This window comes from Phyllobates terribilis, unplaced genomic scaffold (assembly GCF_046119375.1).
Source record: "Phyllobates terribilis strain yellow unplaced genomic scaffold, ASM4611937v1 Scaffold_8__6_contigs__length_399053987, whole genome shotgun sequence".
In the NCBI taxonomy this organism is placed as follows: Eukaryota; Metazoa; Chordata; class Amphibia; order Anura; family Dendrobatidae; genus Phyllobates; species Phyllobates terribilis.
In genome coordinates this window covers 146,894,234-146,921,762 of record NW_027362768.1, presented here as the reverse complement: position 1 = coordinate 146,921,762, position 27,529 = coordinate 146,894,234, and the positions used below count along the sequence as shown (strand labels likewise).

Below are 27,529 nucleotides of genomic sequence, written 5' to 3'. Positions count from 1 at the left end.
AAGAGGTTTTACTTGTTTACTTGTGAACATTTGCAGGGAGAAAGCGACAACTCACTTTTGTTACTTTTAGGAAAAAAAAAAAATTGCAATGCTCATGTTATGTAAAAATTATAATTACACCTTAATAAAAGTGGTGCAACCTCTTTAAGGAGACGCATAGCAGTAATAGACGATGCTTTACCTAACATCATGGTGTATTTACTGCCATAAATTAGGACTTGAGCTCTTCATAAGTTGTGATTGATGCTGAAGTGATGTATTGATGTAATGGCCAGTAATAATTGCATTTATCTCGCCTCCTCCAGGTCTTCTGTGCGGCTTGTTGCAGCCTCAAATGCAAACTACTCTACATGGATAAGAAAGAGGCTCGCGTGTGCGTTATCTGCCACTCCGTACTCATCAATGGTAAGTGATGTCCTTGTTCTGTACTACAAATTTTCTGCAACTTCTTCTAATATGCAAGTCCTCCTGTGGATTCTGAAATAACATAAAGAGCCCATGTCTACCCACTGATGTGGGAGTGCAGAACGGGGCACTTCTATCCCCATCTGAATGGAGCATTAGTGCACATGCCCGACCACTGCTCTGCTCATTCCCAATGGGGCTGCTGAGTTCTGATCAGTGCGGGTCCCGACTCCCCCCCCCCCCCCCTCCTACTGATTCCAGTCCCGGTTTCCCCCCACCCCACTACTGATCGGTGCCGGTCCCAACATCCCCCCTCTACTGATCGGTGCCAGTTCCGACCCGATCCCCCCCCCCCCCTCTACTGATCGGTGCCGGTCCCGACCCTACTCCCACTACTGATCGGTTCCGGTTCCAATACCCCCACCACCACTCCCCCCTCCACTTATCTGTGCCGGATCTTGAGGATATGTGATAACTTATTTTCACAGGATAACCGCCTATAATTCTAAATTTCGAAAAAAATTTTGTTTCAGCCCAAGCATGGGAAAACATGATGAGTGCATCAGTTCAGAGCCCAAACCCAAACAACCCCGCAGAGTACTGCTCTACCATACCCCCAATGCAACAGGCTCAGGCTTCAGGAGCCCTCAGTTCCCCTCCTCCTACTGTCATGGTGCCTGTTGGAGTTCTTAAACATCCTGGAACTGAAGGTGAGGCCTAAAATTGCAAAGTATTACATTTACCTAAAAGCTAAATTGCTTTCTTGCACTCTTGGGTTGTTTAAAGTTGTGTTCTAACAAGTTACACTATTTTTAATGGAATATCTATTTCATTGCACCTTTGGAATCTCCACCAATTGGGGAAATAGTGGTCATTTAAAGGGGTACTCCCATCTGCAAGATCTTATACTAATATGTTGTAGGTGTAATAATATTATTAGCAAATACCTCCAATTAGAAATGTATTATAGTTCTTCTGATTCGCTATGTCACTTACCCCATGTGTAGGGCATTGCAGTAGCTTAGGTATCCGTGGTTACTCCCTCTCATATAGTGACAGTTAGTTGTTAGTGATTGTAACCACAGGTACCTAAGCTACTGCAATGCCCTGCACATGGGGTAAGCGACATAGCTAATCAGGAGAACTGTATTACATTTTCTAATTGGAGGTATTTGCTAATATTATTATTATTACACCTACTACATATTAGTATGGGAATACTCCTTTAACCCCTTTCTGACATTTGTGGTAATAGTACATCCCTGTGCGCTGGGCCTATTGCACCAGGGACATACTATTACGCGGTGCGGGGCGATCACCACGGGGTGTCAGCTGATAGTTACCGCTGACACCCGGTACTATGTGCAGGGCGCTGTCCTCTCCTGGCACATTAACCCCCGCAATGCTGCAATCGAAGTCGATCGCAGCATTGCGGGTGGAAGGGGAGGGAAGTGCCGATACTTACGTCCTCTCCGGGGTCCCGCGGTTTCTGTGACCGGGTGCCGGATGTTGTCGTGGCAACCCGATGTCGTCATGACAACATCCGGGTCACCAGAAGGCAGGAAGTTACTTTGGTCATGCGCAGTGCATGACCAAAGTATCTTCTCCCTCTGCAGCTGTGACAGCCTGCTTAGCACAGGGATGGTTCTGCATTCCTGTACTATATAGGTTATCTGAATGTAAAAAGTGAAAGTCCCATAGTGGGACAATGTGTAAAAGTCCAAAAAGTGTAAGAAAGTGAAAAAAATATATATATAAAAAAAAAAAAAAATGAAAAAATGAATCCCCCAAAAATAAAAATATAATGTACCCATCAATGAATATTATTATAGAAAAAAAAACAGTAATGAAAGTAAACATATTTGGTATCACTGCATCCGGAATGACCAGACATATAAAACTGTCCCACTAGTTAACCCCTTTAGTTAACACTGTAAAAAAAGAAACAAAAAACGGTGCTTTATCATCATACTGCCAAACAAATAATGGAATAACACACAATTAGGCATTTATTCAAAAGTTAAAATAAAAAAAGTGACGATATGGCGACTAGTGTTGAGCGCTAGTGCTCGCTACTTGAGTTTGCATCGGGTGCTCAGGTATGCATTGAGTATCCCGGGTGTTCGGGTGACATGCTCGAGTCTCCGCCCCATATGCTTCGCGGCCAAAAAAAACCTCGCGGGGATTGCCTGCCATGCACAAGTGATCCCTGCGTGTTTTTTTTTTTTGGGTGTCTAATAACCGTGAAACATGTGGGGCGGGGACTCGAGCATGTCACTCGAGCACACGCTGTACATGGTGCATACCTGAGTACCCGATGCAAACTCAAGTAGCGAGCACTTGCGCTCAAGACTAATGACAACTTATTCAATATGATGACCTAATGTTATCAAATTCTGTGTCGTACCTCTTGGTTCAAAATGTTCACTATACCCCTTCATAAAATCCTTGAGGGGTGTAGTTTCCAAAATGGGGTCACTAGTGGGGGGTTTCCATTATGTAGGCACATTAGGGGCTCTCCAAACGCAACATGGCGTCCTCTCTCAATTCCAGCCAATTTTGCGTTAGTCACACAGTGCTCTTTCCCTTCTGAACCCTGCCGTGCCCCCAAACAATGTATTTTCCCCACATATGGGGTATCAGCGTACTCTAGAGAAATTGCTAAAACGTTTTTGGGGTCCATTTTCTCTTACCCTTGTGAAAATAAAAAATGTGGGGCTAAAACAAAATTTTTGTGGAAAAAGTTTGATTTTTTATTTTCACGTCTCAATGTTATAAACTTCTGTGAAGCACCTGGGGGTTCAGGGTGCTCACCACACATCTATATAAGTTCCCTGAGGGGGTCTAGTTTCCAAAATGGTGTCACTTGTGGGGGTTTTCCACTGTTTAGGCACATCAGGGGCTCTCCAAACACAACATGGCGTCCGCTAATTATTCAAGCAAATTTTACATTCAGAAAGTCAAATGGCGCTCCTTCCCTTCCGAACTCTGCTGTGGGCCCAAACAGTGGTTTTCCCTCACATATGGGGTATTGGCGTGCTCAGGAGAAATTGCACAACAAATTTTGGGGTCCCATTTTTTTCCTGTTACCCTTACCATATCTCTCTGATTTAAGTTCATGAAAAATCAAAGTTTTAAAACTGCGAAATTTTCAAAATTTTCGCCACATTTCCGATTTTTTTCACAAATAAACGCAAGTCATATCGAAGAAATTTTACCACTATCATGAAGTACAATATGTCACGAAAAAACATTCTCAAAATCAGGGGGATCCGTTGAAGCTTTCCAGAGTAATTACCTCATAAAGTGACAGTGGTCAAAATTGTAAAAATTGGCCTGGTCATTAACGTGCAAACCACCCTCGGGGGTAAAGGGGTTAAGTCGGTGAAGACATAATAAAGAACTGGTCGCTCTGTTGATATTTATGCCATATATTCCTTATGAAGTCAACAGGGTCACTTTTCGCCTCCGTCCTGACACTTTCACCTTTTTTCAGACCTGCCCAAAAACACGGCAGCCCCCATAACCCACTAGCCCCTATAGAGAAGGGTTATCTCCATCAGACAGCCTTTTATAGCCTCCTTTGTGCAGGTGAATAATAAGTTCTACACCATAAATATGTAGGAAGGTAAATGCTGAGGATTTGGCCTTTCTTTCCTCCTCGCTCTGGTTATTTCAGCCTCCCTTTTGAGGTGTGTTGCTGGCACTTCCTGAAATTCCAAACCCCCCAACCGGAGGCCTCTCAAAACTTTTCTCCATTGTTTGCCTTGTGTTTCAGTCAATATGGTCCTTAACATTCCTCTAAAATACCATTGTGTCATAGATGTTTGTTGTTTTCTTATAAGTCTTCTTTTAACCCTTTAGTGACCACCAATACGTCTACTTGCGTTAAAAGACTAGCGTTCCCCGACAGGTGACAATCCTGTAACTGTCACCTGTACATTATAGCTGATAACTTTCTGCATCAGCCACGATCGGTGTTGGCACCGACGTGGCCCTTTAACCCCTTAGATGCTGCTGTCAATAGTGACTACAGAATCTAAATAGTTAACGGAGTGCAGGGGCTCCCTCTTTAACCCCATTGGCACCCCAGTTGTGTGGTCCTGATGTTTGTCTTGGCAGTTCATGGGCAAATAACGGCCTTAGAGTCTACCGGCTATAGCAACCTGTACAGAAGTTATCAAAACTTAGATGGTAAAAAAAAAAAAAAAAGTTTTTTGTAAATTTCCTTGAAAAAATGAAAAATTACTGCTACATTTTTAAACCTTTTTAAAATGCTAACAAAATAAAACAAAACTTTAGAAATGGTAAATAAGACAGACATGAGGAAAATGTTATTTATTATTGATTTTGTGTCGTGTGACTATCTGGATGAAAGGGATAATCATTCAAAGTTTGAAAATTGCAAATTTTTTTTAAATTTTTGTCAAATTTCTGCTATTTTTATAAATAAGCGTAAAACCTATCAACCTAAATTTACCATTATTAGAAAGTACAATGCGTCATGAAAAAAATCAATTTCAAAATCAATGGGATATGTTGAAGCGTTCCAGAGTTATTACTACATAAAGTGACACTGGTCAGATTTGGTCTGGTCACTAAGGGGTTAAGCAACCAAATGCATTTAGCTAAACGGGACCGTTCTCTCTATGCAAATAAGAGAAGATGTAAAAAATAATTCTAAATAAAAGCAGCTTTGTTTTATTATGTAGGATCCCAGTCCAGGGAGCAGAGGAGGGTCTGGTTTGCGGATGGCATTTTACCAAACGGTGAAGCAGCTGATGCGGGAAAAGTGAGCGCAGCTCCGGCGGCCGGAAACCTGACTGTATCACATGACACTAATAAATCCTCCCCGAGCAATTCACCATCGTCAGAGGTGAGGTCACCTTGCTCGGAAAGCTGTAGAAAGAAAAAATACTCAGCATTCTGCAGATGTGATCTGGGTATCAGCATTGTGTTCAATCACATTTGTATTACTTTATACTCTTTTATTCGTTCTCTTCCTCACCGTTGGGTTCTATCGTCCTAGACTGAGAACACGTCTGGGTTCTGCGGCAGTATAACTCAGGTCGGCAGTGCGATGAACCTGATACCGGAGGACGGGCTGCCCCCCATTCTTATCTCCACTGGCGTAAAAGGAGGTGAGTTGATAAAAAAAAAAATGCAAGTTTTATAATAATAATATTATTATAAAATGTATTATTTATAGTAAAGTGAGTAATAACTTTATCATATAATTTTATAATAAAATACTTTTATAATACATTTTATAATAACATTATTATTATTAAAATTATATGTATTATAAAATTATTATACTATAATAAATTATGTCTATAGCGTCAACATATTCCGCAGCACTTTACGTCTTTATAGCAACCGGTTGTCGGGAAAGTTTTTTTTTTTTTTTTATACAAATATGCAGCAATATAAGGGTTAAATCAAGCCTACCATTCAATATATAATATTTGTAGGGGCACATCAAAAAATAGATATTTTCTGGCCTCTGTGACACTGCGGACCTGAGGAAATTACTCCCATGTTGCACGTAGACTCCACTTTGTCTGTGCATCACCAGAGGAGTACAGGGGGTGCTGCGGTGGGTTGTATCCATCCATCCATCCTGCTAGCTTTAGAGCATCGCTTACAAGCTTTATGCTAGAAGGCTTCAAAGCGCACTCCTGTTGCCTAGGAGACCGACCACTACTGATAGACTGCAGAGGTGACTGGTAACCTTTGCAACTAACAGTGATTTATTGAATTCTATGAGACTTTTAATAAGAGTCAAATTGCAAAGTTACTTGTTTTTACAAACTCTTTACATTTTACCCAGTTATGGCAACAATAATACCCCTTTATTGTATGAAGCTTGAGCTTTCATGTTAGGATAGGACATCAATATCTGCTTGGTGGAGGTTTAACCCCTGGCGTCCTGCTGGGGGCGCTCTCTCCCCGTCGCGTTTATCAGGCAGGGCTCCGCACATTTCCATGTGGTTGTGTAGCTTTTCTGTAGCTTCGTCCAATTGTGGTGAATAGAGCTGCCGTACCTGACCCGGCTACTTCTAAGTGTACGGAGCTCTAAATACCAGGAGTAGGCGCTAAATGTGCGAAGAAAGTGTCAGGCAGAGGTCACAAAAAAAGTCTCATGCGTATTACTACACGAGATTTCTCCAGCTCTCAGGTGCACACTGGTTTGTCAGAATGCCATGCCGAGTATTCATCACAATAGGAAAAGTTTACCTTTGCTACCCGACACAGAGCGTGGTGCAATGTGAGACTTAGAGAAAAAGTCAAGAAAACGTGAAAGATGTAGCATATCCGAGCCGGACAACGCATTGGAATAGAGGAGGTTTTCTTGCAGTCATATGTCAAGTGTTGTCGCCACGTACTGTGGGACGCTCTGAGACGTCTGCTCCAAATTAAATTGTAAAATCGAAGCACATGTACAAAGAGAGAGAACCCCACTGACACGCTTAATGTGCTGGCATTAGCTTACATGCTTCTAGTTGGCTAAGATTACACTTTATTTTGGTTTAGGTGTAGCTTCTACTTCTTAATTGTTTCTTTCTTTGGAATGTCTTTAGACAAAGACATTCCTAAGACCTTCTTATCTGAACACAGACTTAATTTTGGTTTTTATACATGCATGACTTTGCTCGTAAAAATGAAGTCAGGATAGATAAAGAACTCCTATTCTTACACAAGTCTACACAACACATCAGATGGACATTTACATAGGACTGCAGTTAAACCTACTTCTGACAAACTGAGCTCTGCTGTGTGCGTGATATCAGCACGTTAGATGTTTCCTCTGGTAACCAGGAGAGATCTTGTGAGTCAAGATGATAGTGGGGGTGAGTAGTAGTAATGGTGCACATCTTGGGAATCAAGATGATAGTGGGGGTGAGTAGTAGTCATGGTGCACATTTTGGGAATCAAGATGATAGTGGGGGTGAGTAGTAGTAATGGTGCATATCTTGTGAGTCAAGATGATAGCGGGGTGAGTAGTAGTAATGGTGCACATCTTTTGAGGCAAGATGATAGTGGGGGTGAGTAGTAGTAATGGTGCACATCTTGTGAGTCAAGATGATAGCGGGGGTGAGTAGTAGCAATGGTGCATATCTTTTGAGGCAAGATGATAGTGGGGGTGAGTAGTAGTAATGGTGCACATCTTGTGAGTCAAGATGATAGTGGGGGTGAGTAGTAGTAATGGTGCACATCTTGTGAGTCAAGATGATAGTGGGGGTGAGTAGTAGTAATGGTGCACATCTTGTGAGTTAAGATGATAGTGGGGGTGAGTAGTAGTCATGGTGCACATCTTGTGAGTCAACATGATGGCGGGGGTGAGTAGTAGTAATGGTGCATATCTTTTGAGGCAAGATGATAGTGGGGGTGAGTAGTAGTAATGGTGCACATCTTGTGAGTTAAGATGATAGTGGGGGTGAGTAGTAGTCATGGTGCACATCTTGTGAGTCAAGATGATAGCGGGGGTGAGTAGTAGTAATGGTGCACATCTTGTGAGTCAAGATGATAGTGGGGGTGAGTAGTAGTAATGGTGCATATCTTGTGAGTCAAGATGATAGCGGGGTGAGTAGTAGTAATGGTGCACATCTTGTGAGTCAAGATGATAGCGGGGGTGAGTAGTAGTAATGGTGCACATCTTGTGAGTCAAGATGATAGTGGGGGTGAGTAGTAGTCATGGTGCACATCTTGTGAGTCAAGATGATAGCGGGGGTGAGTAGTAGTAATGGTGCACATCTTGTGAGTCAAGATGATAGTGGGGGTGAGTAGTAGTAATGGTGCATATCTTGTGAGTCAAGATGATAGCGGGGTGAGTAGTAGTAATGGTGCACATCTTGTGAGTCAAGATGATAGCGGGGGTGAGTAGTAGTAATGGTGCATAGTATGTAATATTTGTGCGCCATTGTTTGTGCCGGAGAGATGACTCCTTTCTAATAAAGTAGGCCATGTGCCCTGCTCAGTAGTAATGCTGTGAGATACATTGTGTATGTGGTGGTTTTGGTCACCTTGGTGCGTTGGTCATCCTCCTTCTTCTTCCCTAGATTATGCTGTTGAAGAACGCCCTTCGCAGATGTCCGTCATGCAGCAGCTGGAAGACGGCGGACCCGATCCCCTCGTATTTGTCCTGAACGCAAATCTTTTGGCAATGGTGAAGATTGTGAATTGTACGTCATGTCGTTAAGTCAGAATTGTTTATGCAGAAGAAAGGCAGTGACAAAGCGCTCTGACTCCAAAACCTCTGAACCTTAAAGGGTTTGTCCAGTATTGGATGACCTCTTGTGATTGGCCTTGGAGTGCTGCATTAAAAAAAAAAAAAAAGTATAATTGTCTCCTGGAGGGGCGCCGCTTTTCTCTCCGGTCTGACTATTGCCAGAAACCAGTGAGGCTTTAATTCTCTCATGGGATATTTTGAGAGTTGAGTAACTAAAGTGAATATCACCAGATTTAATAAAAAAACAAAGACTACATACACTATTAAATAGATCACTTTGACCTGTTGAGGCAGGTGTACTTACTTTGAAAATCCACATCAGAATTGTTGCATAATCCTGATATTAAGATTCAGCATTTTGAGTCTTTTGTAAAGACTTATTCGGCCATTCTGACACCGACTTTTTTTCACATTTTGTACACCAGTCTCATCAGGTCTAAGATATATTAACTAATGTGTGCAGTTTGGTGACCAGTCTGCTTTAATAAATCAACCTTCAAAATATCCCACGTCACAGAGCTATAAAGTCTCACCGCTCTTATGGATGGTTTCACACTGAAGATTAAACCTTCTTTCCTTTAGACATTGTGATATTTACAGATCTAGGCATAAGCGAATCTTTATATAGCTTTCTACACCAGCCCCTGATACCGGCCATACATGAGGGACTAACATCAAGTTTGAAGTCTAGTAGAACCCCTTTAAGCAGATCTGTCACCAGATTTTACTATATGAGGCTGGTGTATTTACTTTAAAGATCCATGTCGTCATGGCTAAGAGATATATATATATATATATATATATATATATATATATATATATATATATATATATATATATATATATATACATACACACACTCCTTTATGAATGTTACATGCAATCTCTACCCACCTTGTCTGATTGGCAGCCCCTCAGTGCCCCTCATCCCTGCTGCTATCTCCCACTGCTCAGTACAATCCGCAGTTGTCAGTCAGACTCGGGTGGGTGAGTGGCTCCTGAATTCACTTGCACTCATGAAATATTTTATTCTATAGCTGGACTCCTGAAATGCCCATCCTTAATAGCAGGATTATACAGTCATTCTGACACTGATGTTCAAAGTAAGTACACCAGTCTCATCAGGTATAAGGTATCTTTTCTTTCTTTTTTTAAAGTAATGCCTGAAGTTTGTTACAACAGCATCTTTATTTTCATACTTAAAGGCAAGGATTACTTTACACGGTAAATCAGAGTGCGGGATGGCTAGTCAATCCCTTTAATTACTTTAGTTGTCCACCTACAGGCCACACTCCAGCTCCAAGTTTTATTGCCACCTATAACTGTACGCAATACCTTATGGGTCCATCAAATTATTTTATATGGCATCCTGTAAAATGAGGATGCTTAGCAGCAGCTGCCTGGCACTGGTAGTCGTTTTGTGCTCTACTAGTGCAGCAGTGTCAGTGCAGGATCACTCAGTGCCCCTGGTGTTTGCTTCCTGCAGATGTGAACAGGAAGTGTTGGTGTTTCACCACTAAAGGAATGCACGCCGTGGGCCAAGCCGAGCTCGTCATCCTCCTGCAGTGTCTGCCCGACGAGAAATGCCTGCCCAGGGACGTCTTCTGCCACTTTGTGGAAATTTACCGGGAAGCCTTGGCAGGTAGGTGAAATACTTTGTGAATAAACCTCTACAATTAATATAATTTTTGTTTCAAAACTTTCCTTTAGAGTTGGTGCGAATTGACCCCTAGCTGCAGACATCCCCGGCTCCTCTTTTGTTTAGCTGGCCTTTATCCATCGATGCAGTGTGACGACGTGCCAGGACGGCTAATCAAAAGAAGAGCTGCAGATGCCGCCGGGTAAAAGGCTACCGGCCACGGGCGTTGCTGCTGTACTGGGTCGATTTGCACCAACTCCACGATTATATTTTACACTTTGATACTGCTTGTCAGTGATGCCCAGACTTAAAGATGTCTCCTCCAGACACAGGATAGCTGTTCCTTTCTTTTTTTTTGTTTTGGCATGTTTTGTGTGTGAAGGAGGCTGGCTGACTGCTTCTTTCAATAATTAGCTTGTGCAGAACATAAAACATATTCCCTTATCAGTACGTCATCAGTGCTGTGTGTGAAGGAGGCTGGCCAATTACTCATTACAACAGCAAGCCTAAGCCCCTGCATCAGCCATAAAAGAGAAGGGGACTGGCCTAGTTATTGGCATGAACGGCATAAAAGAGAAGGGGACTGGCCTAGTTATTGGCATGAACGGTCTCCAAGCCCCCTTCTCTATCATGTCTGATGCAAGGACATACAATAAAATACTTTATTGATCCCAAGGGAAATTGCAGTACATAGAAAAAGGGTTAGGTGTGCTATTGTAATGAGTAGTCAGCCAGCCCCCTTCTCTATCATGGCTGATGCAGAGACCTAGGGGTTAGGCTTGCTATTGTATTGCGTAGTCAGCCAGCCCCCTTCTCTATCATGGCTGATGCAGAGACCTAGGGGTTAGGCTTGCTATTGTATTGCGTAGTCAGCCAGCCCCCTTCTCTATCATGGCTGATGCAGAGACCTAGGTGTTAGGCTTGCTATTGTAATGAGTAGTCAGCCAGCCCCCTTCATACACAACACTGACAAAGTGCCGACAACTGGAAACTCTGCTTTGTGTTCTGCACAAGCGGGAAATGGAGATGCCGGAGTCAATATCTGCACAGAAAGTACCTAAGTGGTAGAACTTGTTGAAGCTCCGATCACTTTCCCAATATTAACACAACCTTTCGGACCCTGCGCCCCTCTCTGTATTATGAAGTGTACTTCAGACCTTTTTTTTTTTCCAAATAGATGACAACACGGTTAACATCTCTGTATTTGCTCTCATTCTAGGTAACATGATCGGAAACTTGGGACACTCGTTTGTCAGTCAAAGCTTCCTAGGCAGTAAGGAACATGGAGGATTCCTGTATGTTACACCCACGTACCAGTCCCTCCAGGACCTGGTGCTGCCCGCACAGCCCTACCTTTTTGGCATCCTCATTCAGAAATGGGAGACCCCATGGGCCAAAGTTTTCCCCATGCGGCTCATGCTTCGTCTGGGAGCAGAGTACAGATGTAAGTAGAGATAAAGCGAGTACTAGAAATCTGACTCCTTCCATTAAAGGGGTATTCCCATCTCCAAAATCCTATCCCAATATGTAGTAGGTGTAATAATATTAGCAAATACCTCCAATTAGAAATGTAGTATAGTTCTTCTGATTCACTAGGTCACTTACCCCATGTGAAGGGCATTGCAGTAGCTTAGGTAGTGACAGTTAGCTGTTAGTGGTCGTAACCATGGATACTTGGGTTACTGCAATGCCCTGCACATGAGGTAAGAGACATAGTTAATCAGAAGAACTATACAACATTAATTGAAGGTATTTGCTAATATTATTATTACATCTACTGCATATTGGGATAGGATCTTGGAGATGAGAATACCCCTTTAATACAAGAGGAGGGACCTCCCTCCCTTATCTTGACCAGCGGAAATTGCCAAAAAGCCTTTTTGAATGGTTTTAAGGGATTTTTACTTTGTTGATCTGTCTTAAAGATACCTTTGAGATAAGTGTGTCTCGCTGAAGTTCCCCAGCACCTAAACTGCAGTGCCAACACAGCGCCACTGTCATCCAAGTGGCTGTTTTTGGTACTGCAGTTCAGCATTGTTCATTAGAATCACTGAACTACAGTACCAGACACAGATCTACTCATATAGGTGGCAGTGTGCGGCGTACCGGAGCAAAGGGCGACCACAGTGCTTATGTTCTTAAGTAAAATCCCAGACAACTGTTTATATAAGGATTTTACAAGCGTTATCCTTAAAGGGCTAATCCTCTTCATTTCTGCGTTTCCATCTTTTCTGTATATTTCACTGCTAAATGTTTACTAAAGGTCTGTAATTGTGTCTTTCTTTCCGTTTAGTGTACCCCTGTCCGCTGTTCAGTGTCAGATTCAGGAAGCCGCTATTTGGGGAGACTGGCCACACAATCATTAATGTCTTGGCTGTGAGTATCCCATTTTTTTCTGCACTTTTTCATTTTTTTTATGCCCTTCGGATAAGTAATATTATAGTTTAAGTTGATGTTTATCCGTCTAATAAAGCAGATTATTCATCAATGTTCTTCTGTATTTCTTAGGATTTTCGAAATTACCAATACACGCTGCCGGTCGTCCAGGGCTTGGTAGTGGATATGGAAGTCCGAAAAACCAGCATCAAGATTCCCAGCAATCGCTACAATGAGGTTACTGTCATATTTGCATTTCTTATCTCAACAACAATTATTATTTTTTTTTATACTACACCTGACCTGTTGATCAGGTCTGGCTTCAGAGGCCCCCGGGGATAACAGCTTTATTGTCAGGGGTCTCTAAATCTAGATTTCGACCAATGAGAGATGAACGAATCTTTTGATATTCAAATTCACAAACTTTGCCAAAGTTGGATTCACTACAAACTGAAAGTGCTCTAAAGTCTCCAATTGCCCTGACACGTCGTGTGTAACGCGCTGAGGTCTCCTAGGGCTGTATCCAACCCCTTTCAATTTCTTTAAAGCGCAAACAGCCTTAATGATGTCCAAATGACCTCCACATATACAGCTGTGGGTAAACGGATGGTAACCGTTCTTCACTGCTGTGCTGCCACACATTATATGTACAGTTAGAGTGCTTTATGGCTAAGCTGTGATGTCATCTCACTATCCGAATTGATTACAAAGTGGCTGCTGCATTCCCTGCCTTTGCTTTTATACAGGCTATCGTAGTCCCTCTTGATTGGATGTGCTATGCAATAGTCTTAAAAATGAGTTTGATTTGCATTGAATCGTTAAGCTCCTCTCTAAATATCCATACATCTTCCATGCAGAGCTGTTTTATGCTAGTCTGAACGCAGCCGTATCGATCTATATTATAATGAGTGTGAGAGTTCCCTTTTACATTTTTGGGCAGCTCCTGAAGATCACAGTAATGTCTCTGATTTATGCACTTTGTGGTCCTTCAGGAGCTGCTAGGCACTCAGGAGGAGGTAAGGAAATAAAAAGTGTGAGGGTGTATGATTGATAGTCCTCCGGGGCTGCTGCGGCAAGACTAAAGCAGTCAGAGCTTAGCAGAGTTTAGCTCGAAAACTACTGTAGATCTAGAGATTTCACCTTGTTGGCACTGGTTATTTTTTCTTGTAAAGGTTCATTTATTATTATAGCGACATTTATTCCATGGCGCTTTACATGTGAAAGGGTTTTATACTGCAAGATTATCGAGGACGAGCTTTCCTAGGAGCGCTTGTTTGGCGATAATTTTGCAGTCCAACAGTCTGCCGATCACCCTGCAAAATAGCAAAATGCTCGTTCGTCAGGTGAAATGATCTTTAGGTTTGCATGAAAGATCATTGTTTGTGCTGCCGAGTACCATGGCAGCCAGTGCAAACCGATCGATTTATCCATGTAAACAGGCTATTAAATGACTGCAAACGAACAGGTGACCGTCGGTCGTTTACTACCCCAGGTTTGGAGCTTTATGTTGCAGGTTGTTTGTTCCGTTCACTTTATCGTTTTTCTTTCTGATTTATCAGATGATGAAAGCCATGAACAAATCTAATGAACACGTCCTGGCTGGGGGCACATGCTTCAACCAGAAGGCCGATTCCCACTTGGTGTGCGTGCAGAATGATGACGGCAACTACCAAACACAAGCCATCAGCATTCACAAGCAGCCACGTAAAGGTAACCACATGGACTATGTATATCCGCAGTACGTCGGAGCTGCACGATGGCCGTCATACAACCCACATACACACATCCACGGTCACGACTATCGAGTATAGTCAGACCACATTATGCAAATCGAATAAGTAGAAGGTGTGCAAATGATGAAAGTTTTCAAGTACAGTGCTCCAATCCATGGCACGCATGGAGGGCATAAAAGTCAGATTGTCCAACCAATGATAGCTGGGCATTGGTCTGGAGACCGTCACGAAGGAACGTGACAGTGGTACAACTCCTGGGTGGACATAATTTACATTAGTCTGACGCCGTTAGTTTTTATTCCTGGCGCACTAACAGTTCGGCGTTACCTGGTTTTGTTCATGGAATCGGTGGTATGGCCGTTTCCCTTTTTCATCATTTGCAGATCAGTAACATGGCTATCCATCCTGTGATTTCCATAATTCCACAACTTTTCCTTCAAGGTGTTGCAATTTCATTGTTAAGGAGTGTATTTTATCACACACAGCACACTGGGCATTTTCACAGAAAGATCAGGCACAACACATGGGATCTCACATCCTCGGGCGCTTTCTCAGATGCCTTGTTTCGCCTCCTGGGGTGCTCCCTCAGGTGTTGGCCTCGTGTTGTGCTTGGTCATCTTGTGGAAAAGGCTGCTGCGAAACAATCTATGTATATTTGGGGACTGTCCTAGATTTATCTTGCAAGTAAACAATGGTGCAGCGGTCTCAGGGAGCGCGCCAAAGGAATACTGGACAATTTAGTAGATGTCAACCGACTTTTATTCTTCCTCCAATACCACTGCCACAACGCGTTTCAACGGTCTAAGCCGTCTTCATCAGGTGGGGTAACGGGGAATGTTACAATGACAGCTTTATAAAGGGGTGGTATTTTACAAAATTTAGACCACGTGTTGTAATCAATTAACCCTTTCATTGAAAAACTCCATATAATACATTCTTAACCAATTAACCTCTTATTTCCCCTGGAAACAGCATTGTGCACTAAAAAATCCGTACATGGATTCTTAAAATCACAATTCTTAGTAAAAACTTCCTATTTGTAAAAAAATAAATAAGTTTTTTTTTTTTTTTTTTTTTTTTTTTTTTAAATATATTTATTACCAACTATTAAAAATTATTAAAATCATCCTGGGGACCTTCTTGGGGTGTCTTGACAGTGTTATACTGCAGTTTCCAGCCCCCAATTCAAAAGTTGAATTTCTTAAAGAGACAGTGCACTTTCATATAAAATGGCCGAAAATAACCCTGTACAATTACCCACTACGATTATAAAACCCATAAATATTTAAAAACACCCTGGGAACCTTACCAGAGTGTCCTGACAATGCTATACTGCAGTTTCCAGCCCCCAATTCAAAAGTTGGATTTCTTAAAGAGACAGTACACTTTCATATAAAATGGCCGAAAATAACCTTGTACCCTTGCCCACTGCGATTATAAACCCCATAAATGTTTAAAAACACCCTGGGAACCTTACCAGAGTGTCCTGACAATGCTATACTACGATTGTCAACCCCCAATTCTAAAGTTAAGTTTCTTAAAGAGACAGTACACTTTCATATAAAATAGCCGAAAATAACCTTGTACAATTGCCCACTGCTATAATAAAACTCATAAAACCCAATGCTATCCATTATCATGATCGGAACCTATGCTTCCAGTAAACTAAGTAACTGACGACAACATGAAAAAAGAACTAAATACCAGCCCGAAAGGGCAAGCAAATCTCCTGCTATGCTACGTCATACCATACCTTTAATCCTGTGCAGGTAGCCCCGCAAGCCATCATTAAACGGCTGATGACAACCCGAGAAAGATATGAGAGGGACAACATTAAACCTTCTCAGATTTAATGGTTTGATGTGTTTTCAATCGTAAGGTTCAAACCCTCAGGGTACAAAGTGCCCATTTTGTATATCCAAAAACTTTCTTTCTTTATAAGTGTACTCAATCGTTCTGGTCCATTATCCACAATGTGGTCAATAATGGTTATTTTCATCTTACTCGGGTCTTTGTGGTGATGGTTTTCATAGTGTCTGGAGACACTATGTAATTGATATCCTGCCCTTATATTAGATCTATGTTTATTTAATCGGGCATGGGCGGTCTGAATTGTCCGGCCGATGTATTGCAAGCCACAAGGGCACTCCAGCAAGTACACTACATAGGTGGATTGGCATGTTAATCTCTGCTTGATCTGGAAAACCTCATTAGTGGTATTAGATTTAAAGGTTTTTGCATTATTGATTATAACGCCACAACACATACATTTAGGTGTATTGCATGTGAAGCAGCCTCCTGTGTTAGGATTAGTCGTCACATCCCTTATTTTTTTCTTTTTTCTATTCGTGTTGCTAGGAGCAAGCAAGGTTTTTAAACTTCTATTCTTCCTAAAGATAATATTTGGTTTCTCTGGGATACTTTTGGAGAGAATGGGGTCACCTTTTAAAATAAACCAATGTTTTTGTAATAACTCCCGTACTACCGACCTGGATTGGCAAAATGTAGTAATTAAACTCCACTTTGTCTTTTCCTCTGTCCTTACAGAAGCCCTATCCGGATTCTCCCTTCTGTCCAAGCACGAGTCCTGTGATAGAGTGCATGTTCTTTTATATGCATCTTTTAAAAGTTTTTTTGGATAGCCTTTTTCCAAAAATCTCTTTTTGAGAATCTTGGATTCCACCTTAAAGTCAGAATCCAGAGTACAGTTTTTCCTGACTCTCCAATACTGCCCATAAGGCACATTTTTGATCCATCCAGGAAGGTGTCCACTGTTGAATTTGAGGTAGCTATTCACATCTACTGGTTTAAAAAACGTGGATGTGAATATTCTCCCCAGGTGGTCGAACTGCCCCCATAGATCTAAGAATTGGAGAGAAGTGGATGATGCTGTGGCCGTGAATTTTAACCCCCAATCATTGTGATTTAGTTTGTCCGCAAAGCTCAATGCCTCCTCCATTGATCCATGCCATATAATGAATAAATCATCTATAAAGCGCCTATAGAAAAGTACTCCACTCGTGGATGATCCCGGCTGCGCGATGAGGACGGACTCCACCGCACCCATAAAAAGGTTAGCATAGCTTGGTGCGAATCTCGTCCCCATCGCGCAGCCCTTGATCTGTTTATATAACCCATCCTCAAAGGAAAACACATTGTTCTCCAATATGAACGCTATTGCGTTCAGAATGAATTCTCTTTGGTCTATAGGCATATTAGTGTCTCCAGTTAAAACCTCTTTGATGACCTTTATTCCCAATGTATGTGAAATATTATTGTAGAGGGCCACTACATCCAGAGAGAGAAAAACGCATCCCTCCATGGGTGGTAGAGCCCTTAATTCTTTAATTAATTGTGACGAGTCCTTTAGATATGATGTTAATCTCAGAACATATGTCTGCAAAAATAAATCTACATAATGCGATAGATTACTTGTAATGGATTGGATCCCTGATATTATTGGGCGTCCAGGAGGATTTTTTGGGTCTTTATGCAGTTTGGGCAGAAAATAGAAAAAAGGTATTCTATATTGTGCAATGTCTAAAAAGTTCTTTTCTTTTTTATTGAGTATTCCCTTTTCATAAGCTTTCTTAATTAGAAGATTATACTTTATAAAGATACTGATATTAGGATCATCCTCCAACTTCTCATAAAATTCCGTATCACTCAATATTCTCATGCCCTCTTCCACATACCAAGATCTATCCATAAGGACAATTCCTCCTCCCTTATCTGCATTACGAATGATAATATCATTATTTTCTCTGATAGATTCAATGGCTGCTCTCTCTTCTTTTTTCAAATTATCTCTCATTTTCATGCGGGGAATTGACCTTACTTCCTTTAATATTAATTGTTGGAATGCCTCAATATGTGACCCCTTATGGTGTAAAGGATAAAATAAGAGGTTAATTGGTTAAGAATGTATTATATGGAGTTTTTCAATGAAAGGGTTAATTGATTACAACACGTGGTCTAAATTTTGTAAAATACCACCCCTTTATAAAGCTGTCATTGTAACATTCCCCGTTACCCCACCTGATGAAGACGGCTTAGACCGTTGAAACGCGTTGTGGCAGTGGTATTGGAGGAAGAATAAAAGTCGGTTGACATCTACTAAATTGTCCAGTATTCCTTTGGCGCTCCCTGAGACCGCTGCACCATTGTTTACTTGTGAGATATCTCCATGCGGAGCTAAAGCGGCAGGAGCGGCCTGGTCTATTTGGATGTTTGAGGACCTGCGGTATCCAACCACCGGGTTAAACTACTGAGGACCTGCGGTGACGTGGTATCTGGTCCAGCAGGATCGTGTGACCACTTGAGGAGCACGGAGTTGCGAGGCAAACACCGACAGGACGGTACTACAAATAGAGGTGACCCGGAGCCTCATTAATTACACGCTTAATCTTGGTTGTGTAGACGTACACAACCTTCACAGGTGAGTGCACTGGCACTTTTTAAATTCAGCAAATAGCCCTGTGAGTCTACACATGCGCCCTTTCTTTTCTTTTCACTAGATTTATCTTGTACATTAGATAATGTCCGTAATAATCACATGACTTCTCTTTATTTCATCAGTGACCGGTGCCAGTTTTTTTGTCTTCAGCGGAGCACTAAAACCATCTTCGGGGTTTCTGGCAAAGTCCAGCATTGTAGAAGGTAAGGAGGTTCTGAGATGAGTACTAAAACCAGTGTATTGGTGAAATGAGTACACAAAATGACCTATAGTCCTAATATATCTTCTATATCCTGTGGGATAGTGAAGTCATCTAACAGCTATATGACATTAAATGTCCTTGATATTACAAGGCTCATTTAATAATGTTATCTGATATCCTCTGATTATTTAAGGGAGATAAAAATAAATTTATTTTAATCCACTTTCTGTCTAAAGCAATAAAGGCTCATAACCCTTTCCATGTGATTTTACTACTTCTCACTATGACCTGATGTGACAGCATTGCTGCGCTTTCTAGTTGCTCGCCCTTCCTTCTGGACTCTTCGTCAGAGATCAAAGGGGTATGGTTTGCTTCTTGCTCCTTATGCTAGCCAGCTCCCTGACCAAGGCTCATCACAGACCACCACCTGATCTGTGAGTGCATAGAGAAGCCTTGGCGAGGGGGCTGGCTAATATAAGGAGCAAGATACTCTGATAGCATCACAAAAGAGAGGGCGAGCACTCGGGAGCAGCAGTGTATAACGTGCGGTCACGGTGAGTAGTAGTAAAATCACATGAACAGGATGAAGGACATCAGCCTTTATAGTTTTGGACAGAAAGTGGATCGAATGCAATTTTTATCCCTTTAATGATAGAATATAATACATGTCCTGTCTCTATGTATAGATGGTGTGATGATCCAGATCACGGCAGAGAGCATGGATGCCCTGAGACAAGCCTTAAGGGAGATGAAAGACTTCACCATCACTTGTGGGAAGGCAGACGCTGAGGAGACACAGGAACATGTCTATGTACAATGGGTGGACGATGACAAAAACTTTAACAAGGGGTAAATGAGCCGTTAATTGTGCAGTACAGTAATATATCGATGTCTACTTTGTGATTCTGTTCTTCTCTATGGCTTGTTGTATCTATCCTGCTTTCTCTCTTAGTATTTCCAGCCCAATCGATAGCAAAACATTGGAATCTGTAACCAGTGTCAAGATTTCGCATGGCTCCGAATACAAAGCTAATGGCAAAATCATTCGTTGGACCGAGGTACGAGTAATAAAATATACGACACTCAGGGAGGAGAGATCTTGAATTGTGCTAATAAGTGATTTCAGGATCATTGCTTGTGCACAGCATATATTTCCACTTCTCTGTTTACTTGCAATCACATTGCTAATAAGTGATTTCAGGATCACAGCATATATTTCCACTTCTCTGTTTACTTGCAATCACATTGCTAATAAGTGATTTCAGGATCACAGCATATATTTTCACTTCTCTGTTTACTTGCAATCACATTGCTAATAAGTGATTTCAGGATCACAGCATATATTTTCTGTTTACTTGCAGTCACATTACTATTAAGTGATTTCAGGATCACAGCATATATTTTCACTTCTCTGTTTACTTGCAATCACATTGCTAATAAGTGATTTCAGGATAACAGCATATATTTTCTGTTTACTTGCAGTCACATTACTAATAAGTGATTTCAGGATCACAGCATATATTTTCACTTCTCTGTTTACTTGCAATCACATTCTCGCAGGTATTTTTCCTGGACACTGAGGAACAGCAGAGCGGCCTTAGTGATCCTGCTGACCACAGTAGACTGACTGAAAATGTGGCCAAAGCTTTCTGTCTTGCACTTTGTCCACATCTCAAGCTACTAAAAGAAGATGGGATGACCCGACTGGGATTGCGGGTCACGCTGGACTCGGACCAGGTAAGATTTTGGATTGGAGGTGCGATGATTGTACATAGTATAATAATGATACTAGAGATGAGCAATTTGATTGCCCTGGGCCGGTGTCCAGTCCCATCCTCTGTGTCAGCCGGTCTTCACTTCTGCACCCAACATCCTGGGCACCTCTGCCGTGACGTACATCATGGGGTCAAAGAATCACGCAGAAGTGAAAACTGGACGCCGGACCAGGGCAGCGCGAATTGAGTTACTAATCTCTAACAATATTGTTTGCGCTTGTGTTTTTCAGGTCGGATACCAAGCAGGGAGTAATGGGCAACCACTGCCTCCTCGCTACACCCATGATTTGGACAGTGCCTTGGTGCCAGTGATACATGGGGGCACATGCCAGATAAATGAGGGCCCAGTAACCATGGAACTCATTTTTTATATCTTGGAAAACATCTCATAGGGATGTTTATGAGAGTATCCTCAAAAAACACACAAAAAAAACTGCCCCTGGCTGAACCATTTGCACTTTAATCACGGAAGATTCATGTTTCTTTTCTTTTGCTAACACTAATACTAGGTCAGGGTGCGAGAGGCGGACACAAGAATGCTTTAAACCTTCTATGCATAGCCCGTGGAGAGTGTCGCGTTGCAAGGAGGGCGCACGGTAAAGTGGAAATCTGCGGGTGAAAAACTGAAGAATCGGGTGAGAGATGGAAGAAAGACCCTCATAAGTGCAACACAAAGAATATCCGACTTACAATCAGGAATATCTCACTCTGACCTCATTTAAATCATCGCTGCAAACTTTTCTGCTCGCGTTTATCTATCACTGTTTCATCCTATCCAAGTTTACACTGTTAAAGACCAGCCTGAACCTCCTAACTTGTTTTTGGTTTGTATCCTTATGTACAATGCATGGCAAAAAGGAGACCGAGATACACAGCAGCCTGTAGTGTTGATATCACCTCCCAGCGCAAGTGCATGAAACCAGAGGCCGATCGCCGGCATCGGTTCTTATTTGCAAGGGCAGCAATATTATTTTATACTATTCAGGACCGCACAAGTTTTTATTTATTTATTTTTTTATCTACTTTGTTCATTCGTTGGAACTACGTGGAAAATAGATTACAGAGAGGCAAGAAAATCCGAGACAATGCGTTAATTAACCAAACCCAACCCCGACCCTGCAGCTTCACCGGAGGACGGTAATGAGGTGACATTTACATTACATGTTCGTCTTCGAGACCGTATACTGCACTCTACAGTTATCAGCATTGCCGTGCGTCCCGGCAGTCGCAGCCCTAGCGGAAACCATCAAAGTATTTATTCCCTCTTAGGTCGGATTCAGTATAACACTATCCGCAGAGTACAATGCGGCCATTGTTCAATACACCAAATAAACCGCTTTAATTTATGTACATGAAATTCAGCTTTTGGGGAGTGATCTGGGGCCACACTCATCTTCCCCATCATCTGTGATCTAACTCATATTTATTCACATTGTTTGTGTCCTGGTATTTATGTCTGTCATTTCATAATGGTGTGTTTTTTTTTTTTTTACTGTGTCATTTACAATAATTGCTTAGTTAGTCACAACTTTATGGCTTTGTGCAAATAGGATCTTTTACTAAAAACATGAAAAAAGAGATTCCAGTGCCTATCGTATATGTTCTGTACATGGTATGGAAATACATGTTATTACCGGCAGGTCATTAAAGAGAGACCAGTCGTCTTTCCTGACATGTCTGTTTTAGGAAATCTTTGCCTTGTGCTGTTCCTCTTGTAAAGGTAAGAATAAGTTAACAACTTTAGGGATTATTGCTGACTCTACCGTCCCATCAGCCTTGATATTGTCAGACAATTTAGCGACGGTAAACTTTGTGACATTTATTTATTTTACTCACTTATATAGCGCCATCAATACCGCATCTCTTTACAGACATCATCATCTCTGTGCCCATTGGGGCTCACAATCTACATTCCCTATCAGTATGTCTTTGGAGTGTGGGAGGAAACCGGAGAACCTGGAGGAAACCCACAGATGGGTTGCAGATGTTGTCTTTGGTGAGATTTAAAGCCAGGACCCCAGTGCTGCAAAGCAACAGTGCTAACCACTGAGCCACCATACAGTGCTAACCACTGAGCCACCATACAGTGCTATCCACTGAAATGTAACACCCAGTTGTCATTTTTAGTTTGGGGCTTACATGGTGTCATTGGACATTCGAGGACAAATCGCACTACAATTATAGAGTTACAAGGATGAAGTCTCATGGTGGCAACACAACCTCTTTAGCAATGGTAAAAGGTGATGTTGCACTGTGACACCTTCATCTTCATAACGCATGAACATGTCCAGGAGTAATAACAGAAGAACAACACATTCCAGAGTTTCAAGAATAAATGCTCCAGAATTATCATTTTATGTTGAAAACAAAATAGACACGCCAGGAGTAAAGTTGAGCAAAATGATTTGCAGAACCCTGGACCAGCAGCCACTTCTGTACTCCGTGGATTTTGGACAAGAGCCCTGCAAACTTCCTCCTACCTGCTGGGATCACTGGCAACAACAATGGCCTACTAATCAGAAGACGTGCTGGGGGCGCCAGCCGCTACGTGGAGGTTCACAGGGCTCATGTACAGCTGCCATGGATTAGAGAGGTGGCTGCTGGACCAAGGTCCTGCCAATCTTTCTCCTGAACTGTAGCTAGGGGACTGGCAGGTCCTCCAGGAGGTTATGTATTTTCCCAAATTCTGGCCAAATCTCTTGCAGTAATGCGTTTAGTCTCCTGCAGTTACATCGGATGCAGTAACAGGGCTAAAGACATTTCTTCAGTGACGGACGCAGTCACCACAGACCCGATGGTTCACTGTGTGGTAAGTGAAGAATTCCTTCAAGGAGATATTAACTCTGCTTATCCAGATGTAGGTCACGCAGTCTGTACTATTCAGGGTTATGAGCTGAGCGATGTCTTGAGCAGAGGTGGTGGATATTGGTCCATTCAGAGTGCCTGATTATCGGCAAACAAAGCTTTCCTTGGAATGCTTCTTCCTGATTATCGGACCACGTAAACCTGCCCGCGATCACCGAACAAAACACTTTCGTCAGGTGATCAGATCATTGGGAGTACACGATCACCTACATGGGGACTATATTAATTTATAGTGTATACAATCCTGTCCTGTCCTGTCCTGGCCCTATGACCCTCACAGCAGGGGTCTTCAAAAGCCCATCGAAATATCCAATCAGGAAAGGTTGCCATCCAATGGAAATAATCAATGAAGACTCCTTTCCAAACAGCAAGCAGAGATCTTAAAAACAGTTTTTTTTTTTTAAAGTATATTGTCCTTCTGTGTGACGATCCGTCTGTGACTTTATGATTGATCGTACCCCCCATAGAGGTGTCCCTTATGTTATTAGGGAGTGCGGTTTTGTACCCAGTGTGTATTTTCTGCATTGCGCCATAGGTCGGTAACACTTGTGTGCAGATTTATACAGCCGGGGTTACGTTCCAGATGAAGCCGTCCTTCATGTCAGTGTTACATATTTATGCTATTACACTTTAGTGCTTGAATTGCTGTGCGGCAGCAGCGGATGATGAGGTTGGATCCGGCTGCAATGCACAGTTTTAAAATTTGCAAAGAGCCATATCCAATAAGTCATGTTATAGCAATAGCCGAGGATTATGCCGTCCCTCGATAGATGGGAGGGGGTTGGCTTTAGAAACCAAGACCAGTATTAGCAGAATGTTCCTCAGCGTATGTGCATCGTTCAGAGGTAGGCTGGGTTTTGGGATAGTTAATATTCTCAATGTGCATAATGAAGTCATTACTGAGCACCGTGGTTATTCTTGGATACCTCTCCAATGACTTCTCCGTCCCTGAGCTCCTCCATCCTCCCCCCACCCAGGCACTGGTCCGGCTTCCCAGTATCTTAGCCCTTCTTGTGTGTAAATAAGAATTTCTACAATGCTGTAAGTCTGGGACATTATATAAGGAATCTCCTCTCTGCCTTTGTAACTCTGGTAATGTCATATGTTGGACGATTAAACATGCCATCTGTCTTGTGTGTCCTGAATCCTGTTTTTTTTTTTTTTAACCCCTGTGTTCCGTTTCTTGTCCATAATATCACCGGTGTTCCTAAACTATACGCTGCCAAAAACATCCATTTAAAGTGAGTGTTGTCAGAACAGAATAACTGTTCAAACTAAGCACAGGCGCCCGGAGCACCCTCGGTGCAGCCGCGGCGCCCGGAGCACCCTCGGTGCAGCCGCGGCGCCCGGAGCACCCTCGGTGCAGCCGCGGCGCCCGGAGCACCCTCGGTGCAGCCGCGGCGCCCGGAGCACCCTCGGTGCCCAGCCTCCCACCTACTTGTTCTCCATCTATCTCCGCCCTTAGCGAGAGCTGTCAGTCAAGGAAGGGGATGGAGAAAAAAAAAGATGCAAAACAAGTAAGCAGGAGGGTGCAGTGATCTATTCGGCTACACCAGGGGTGCACCGAGCACCTGTGCTTGGTATAAACCGTAATCACAAAATAAGACTCTTTAATTTCCATGTATACAAGTGTTTTTTTCAATATACTAGTGTGAGAAGGTACAATGAAACCAGGGTGAGGCATCACAACCCATGTTTTGCAATGGGAATCAATGCAGTGAGCTACAGTTTATCACATAATTTGCTATGCTTGCAGTTGGACACTACCCCCCCCCCCCCCCAAAGCGTTGCAATAATCCCATTGTTTTTTTTGCTGTGGTTTGCATTCATGGCTATGGTTATCTTCACATCTCGGTCAATGATACTGCAAAAGGATAACCACCATTGGTTATGTTCTAGATAATGACACTTGCCTGAAAATGCAGCTTCCCCTTTAAGACCGTCTTGGTAGCCAGCTTGGAAGACAAAGTGGCCACATACCAGATAAACATATGTAACCTGCTGATTTTGGCAGCACTGGCTGACCATCTAAAATGTATGGTGGTGTGTGTATAGGTGATGTTTTTTTTGGGGGGGGGGGGGGGGACTTTTTTTTTTCTTAAGTGAGTATGTCCGCAAATGACTGTTCAAACAGAGCGCTGGGTGCACCCTGGGCGTGGCTGAGCACCTTCTCATGTACTTGATTTCCATTTAACTCCGTTGTCATGTAAAGCCAGAGCTGCCAATGGAGGGTGGAGACAGAGGGAAAACAAGTAGGTGGGAAGGTGCACTGAGAAGCTTGGCCACACCCAGGGTGCACAGAGCACCTGTGCTTGGTTTGAACAGTTTTTTTTTTTTTTTTTTGTGCTGACATGTCTTAAATTTGATCATATTTTAGTTGGCTCGGCCTCATTTTTATTAATATAGCCATTTTAACCATTGTGAAATGTATCACACACCCTTTTGGAACAACATAAATCATAGTGGGAACTTTTCTTGTATAGTAATACACAACGTATGACGTTCTACTACTTAGATTTGACATCATCTTTCCTACAAAATTGCCTATAAAAATGGACTTTCCTGCATGTTCTGCAACATCAAGTTTAGGAGAAACATGGTCCTTCCGGAATAAAAGATGTTAATGCGCAAAATCAAATAGTGTCACAAATTATACTTTTTATATGAGTTTTTTTTTCCTCTAGGGGGTTGATACTCCTGTGCCTCCTCTTTACACATGGATTGGTTCATTTTGTTACATGCATAAAGTCATGGCACATTGGGACAACATCCTCACTGGTTTCTTAAAGGGGTTGTTTCAGGTTTAGCGAACAATTTGCTTTTTATTAACAAACTGCGCCACTCATGTCCATGGCCACATATGGTATTGCAGCCGATCTTTATTTGTGCTGCAATACCAGGTACAGCCAGTAGTCAAAAACAAGGGACAGACTTTATTTTCTAAACCTGGACCATCCCTTTAAATCACAATATACTATTGCTTTAACTTACGCAATTGTCCGGGGAAAGATTGCAAGTAGCTATGATCCACATTCCCCCATTTACAATGCTTTTTAGAGGGTATATTAGCATGTGACAATACTGCATGGCACCGTAGCCTGCTAGCACTGGATTTTATAAGCTCTCCAGGAAGATCCTACGATACCTCACTTGTTCTGATGCAAAATTATTTTGCTTGCTCCATTGGTCGAGTACAATCATTATGTAACATGATTTTTTTTTTCCTGTTTTGACTATAAAATGTATTTTTCTTTTAATAAAAAAAAATATTTTATTTTGTAATGCCAAGATTAATATTGTATTTTCTGCTGCACCTAGGAGCATAATCATGGAGAGGGGGGAAAAAAAAAAAAAATTAACATAAAAAGGTTCCCCCATTTCAATTTATTTTTTTTTTACTATACAAGTAAATACAACATCTTCATATAGAACCATCCAGGAAGATAATAAATAAGAACAAAAATGGCTTCCTTTAACAGTCTAAACATTCATTTACACATGGCACAAACATTTCAACTATGGGGAGAAAAAAAAAAAAAAAAAAAAAAAAATGCCGACAACTGTTGTCGGACACCTGCAAAGTGAAGGGTTAATCTGCATATTGGGGGGGGGGGGGGGGGGGTCTGCAATGCAAAACTAAATGCTCTCAGCAGTCTTTGGCTGGCAAAGCATGCTGGGGGGGTTGTAATTTTGCAATGCATAGCTGTTGGAGACCCCCATTCATAGTGCTTAAAAAAAAATAAAAAGGCACACAGAACAGACAAAGCTGGAAACGTAGGTGACAGAACCCAATGACCCCGCAGTCTGCAGACTGAATCGGTTAAAGGCACTTACAGGGAAAGGTT

At 42.1% G+C, this 27,529-nt stretch overlaps 1 protein-coding gene across 4 annotated transcripts in view; it reads left to right on the top strand.

The window, feature by feature from the left end:
• The window catches only part of ZFYVE9 (zinc finger FYVE-type containing 9), a 49,726-nt gene extending 22,760 nt beyond the window's left edge, over positions 1 to 26,966 (top strand). The window contains exons 4-19 of one of the 4 annotated variants that reach the window (XM_073643473.1): positions 306 to 405; positions 939 to 1,115; positions 5,118 to 5,281; positions 5,435 to 5,546; positions 8,469 to 8,591; positions 9,676 to 9,741; positions 10,125 to 10,280; positions 11,497 to 11,721; positions 12,571 to 12,653; positions 12,786 to 12,890; positions 14,213 to 14,363; positions 18,965 to 19,045; positions 19,731 to 19,893; positions 19,997 to 20,102; positions 20,605 to 20,781; positions 21,050 to 26,966. In XM_073643473.1, the coding sequence (XP_073499574.1) occupies positions 306 to 405; positions 939 to 1,115; positions 5,118 to 5,281; positions 5,435 to 5,546; positions 8,469 to 8,591; positions 9,676 to 9,741; positions 10,125 to 10,280; positions 11,497 to 11,721; positions 12,571 to 12,653; positions 12,786 to 12,890; positions 14,213 to 14,363; positions 18,965 to 19,045; positions 19,731 to 19,893; positions 19,997 to 20,102; positions 20,605 to 20,781; positions 21,050 to 21,211 (2,151 nt within the window). In that variant the 3' untranslated portion in view covers positions 21,212 to 26,966. Of the gene's footprint in view, positions 1 to 305; positions 406 to 938; positions 1,116 to 5,099; positions 5,282 to 5,434; positions 5,547 to 8,468; positions 8,592 to 9,675; positions 9,742 to 10,124; positions 10,281 to 11,496; positions 11,722 to 12,570; positions 12,654 to 12,785; positions 12,891 to 14,212; positions 14,364 to 18,964; positions 19,046 to 19,730; positions 19,894 to 19,996; positions 20,103 to 20,604; positions 20,782 to 21,049 lie in introns of all 4 variants that reach the window. The other 3 variants (XM_073643472.1, XM_073643475.1, XM_073643474.1) reach the window with 3 other exon arrangements.
• The last annotated feature ends 563 nt before the right edge of the window (positions 26,967 to 27,529 follow it).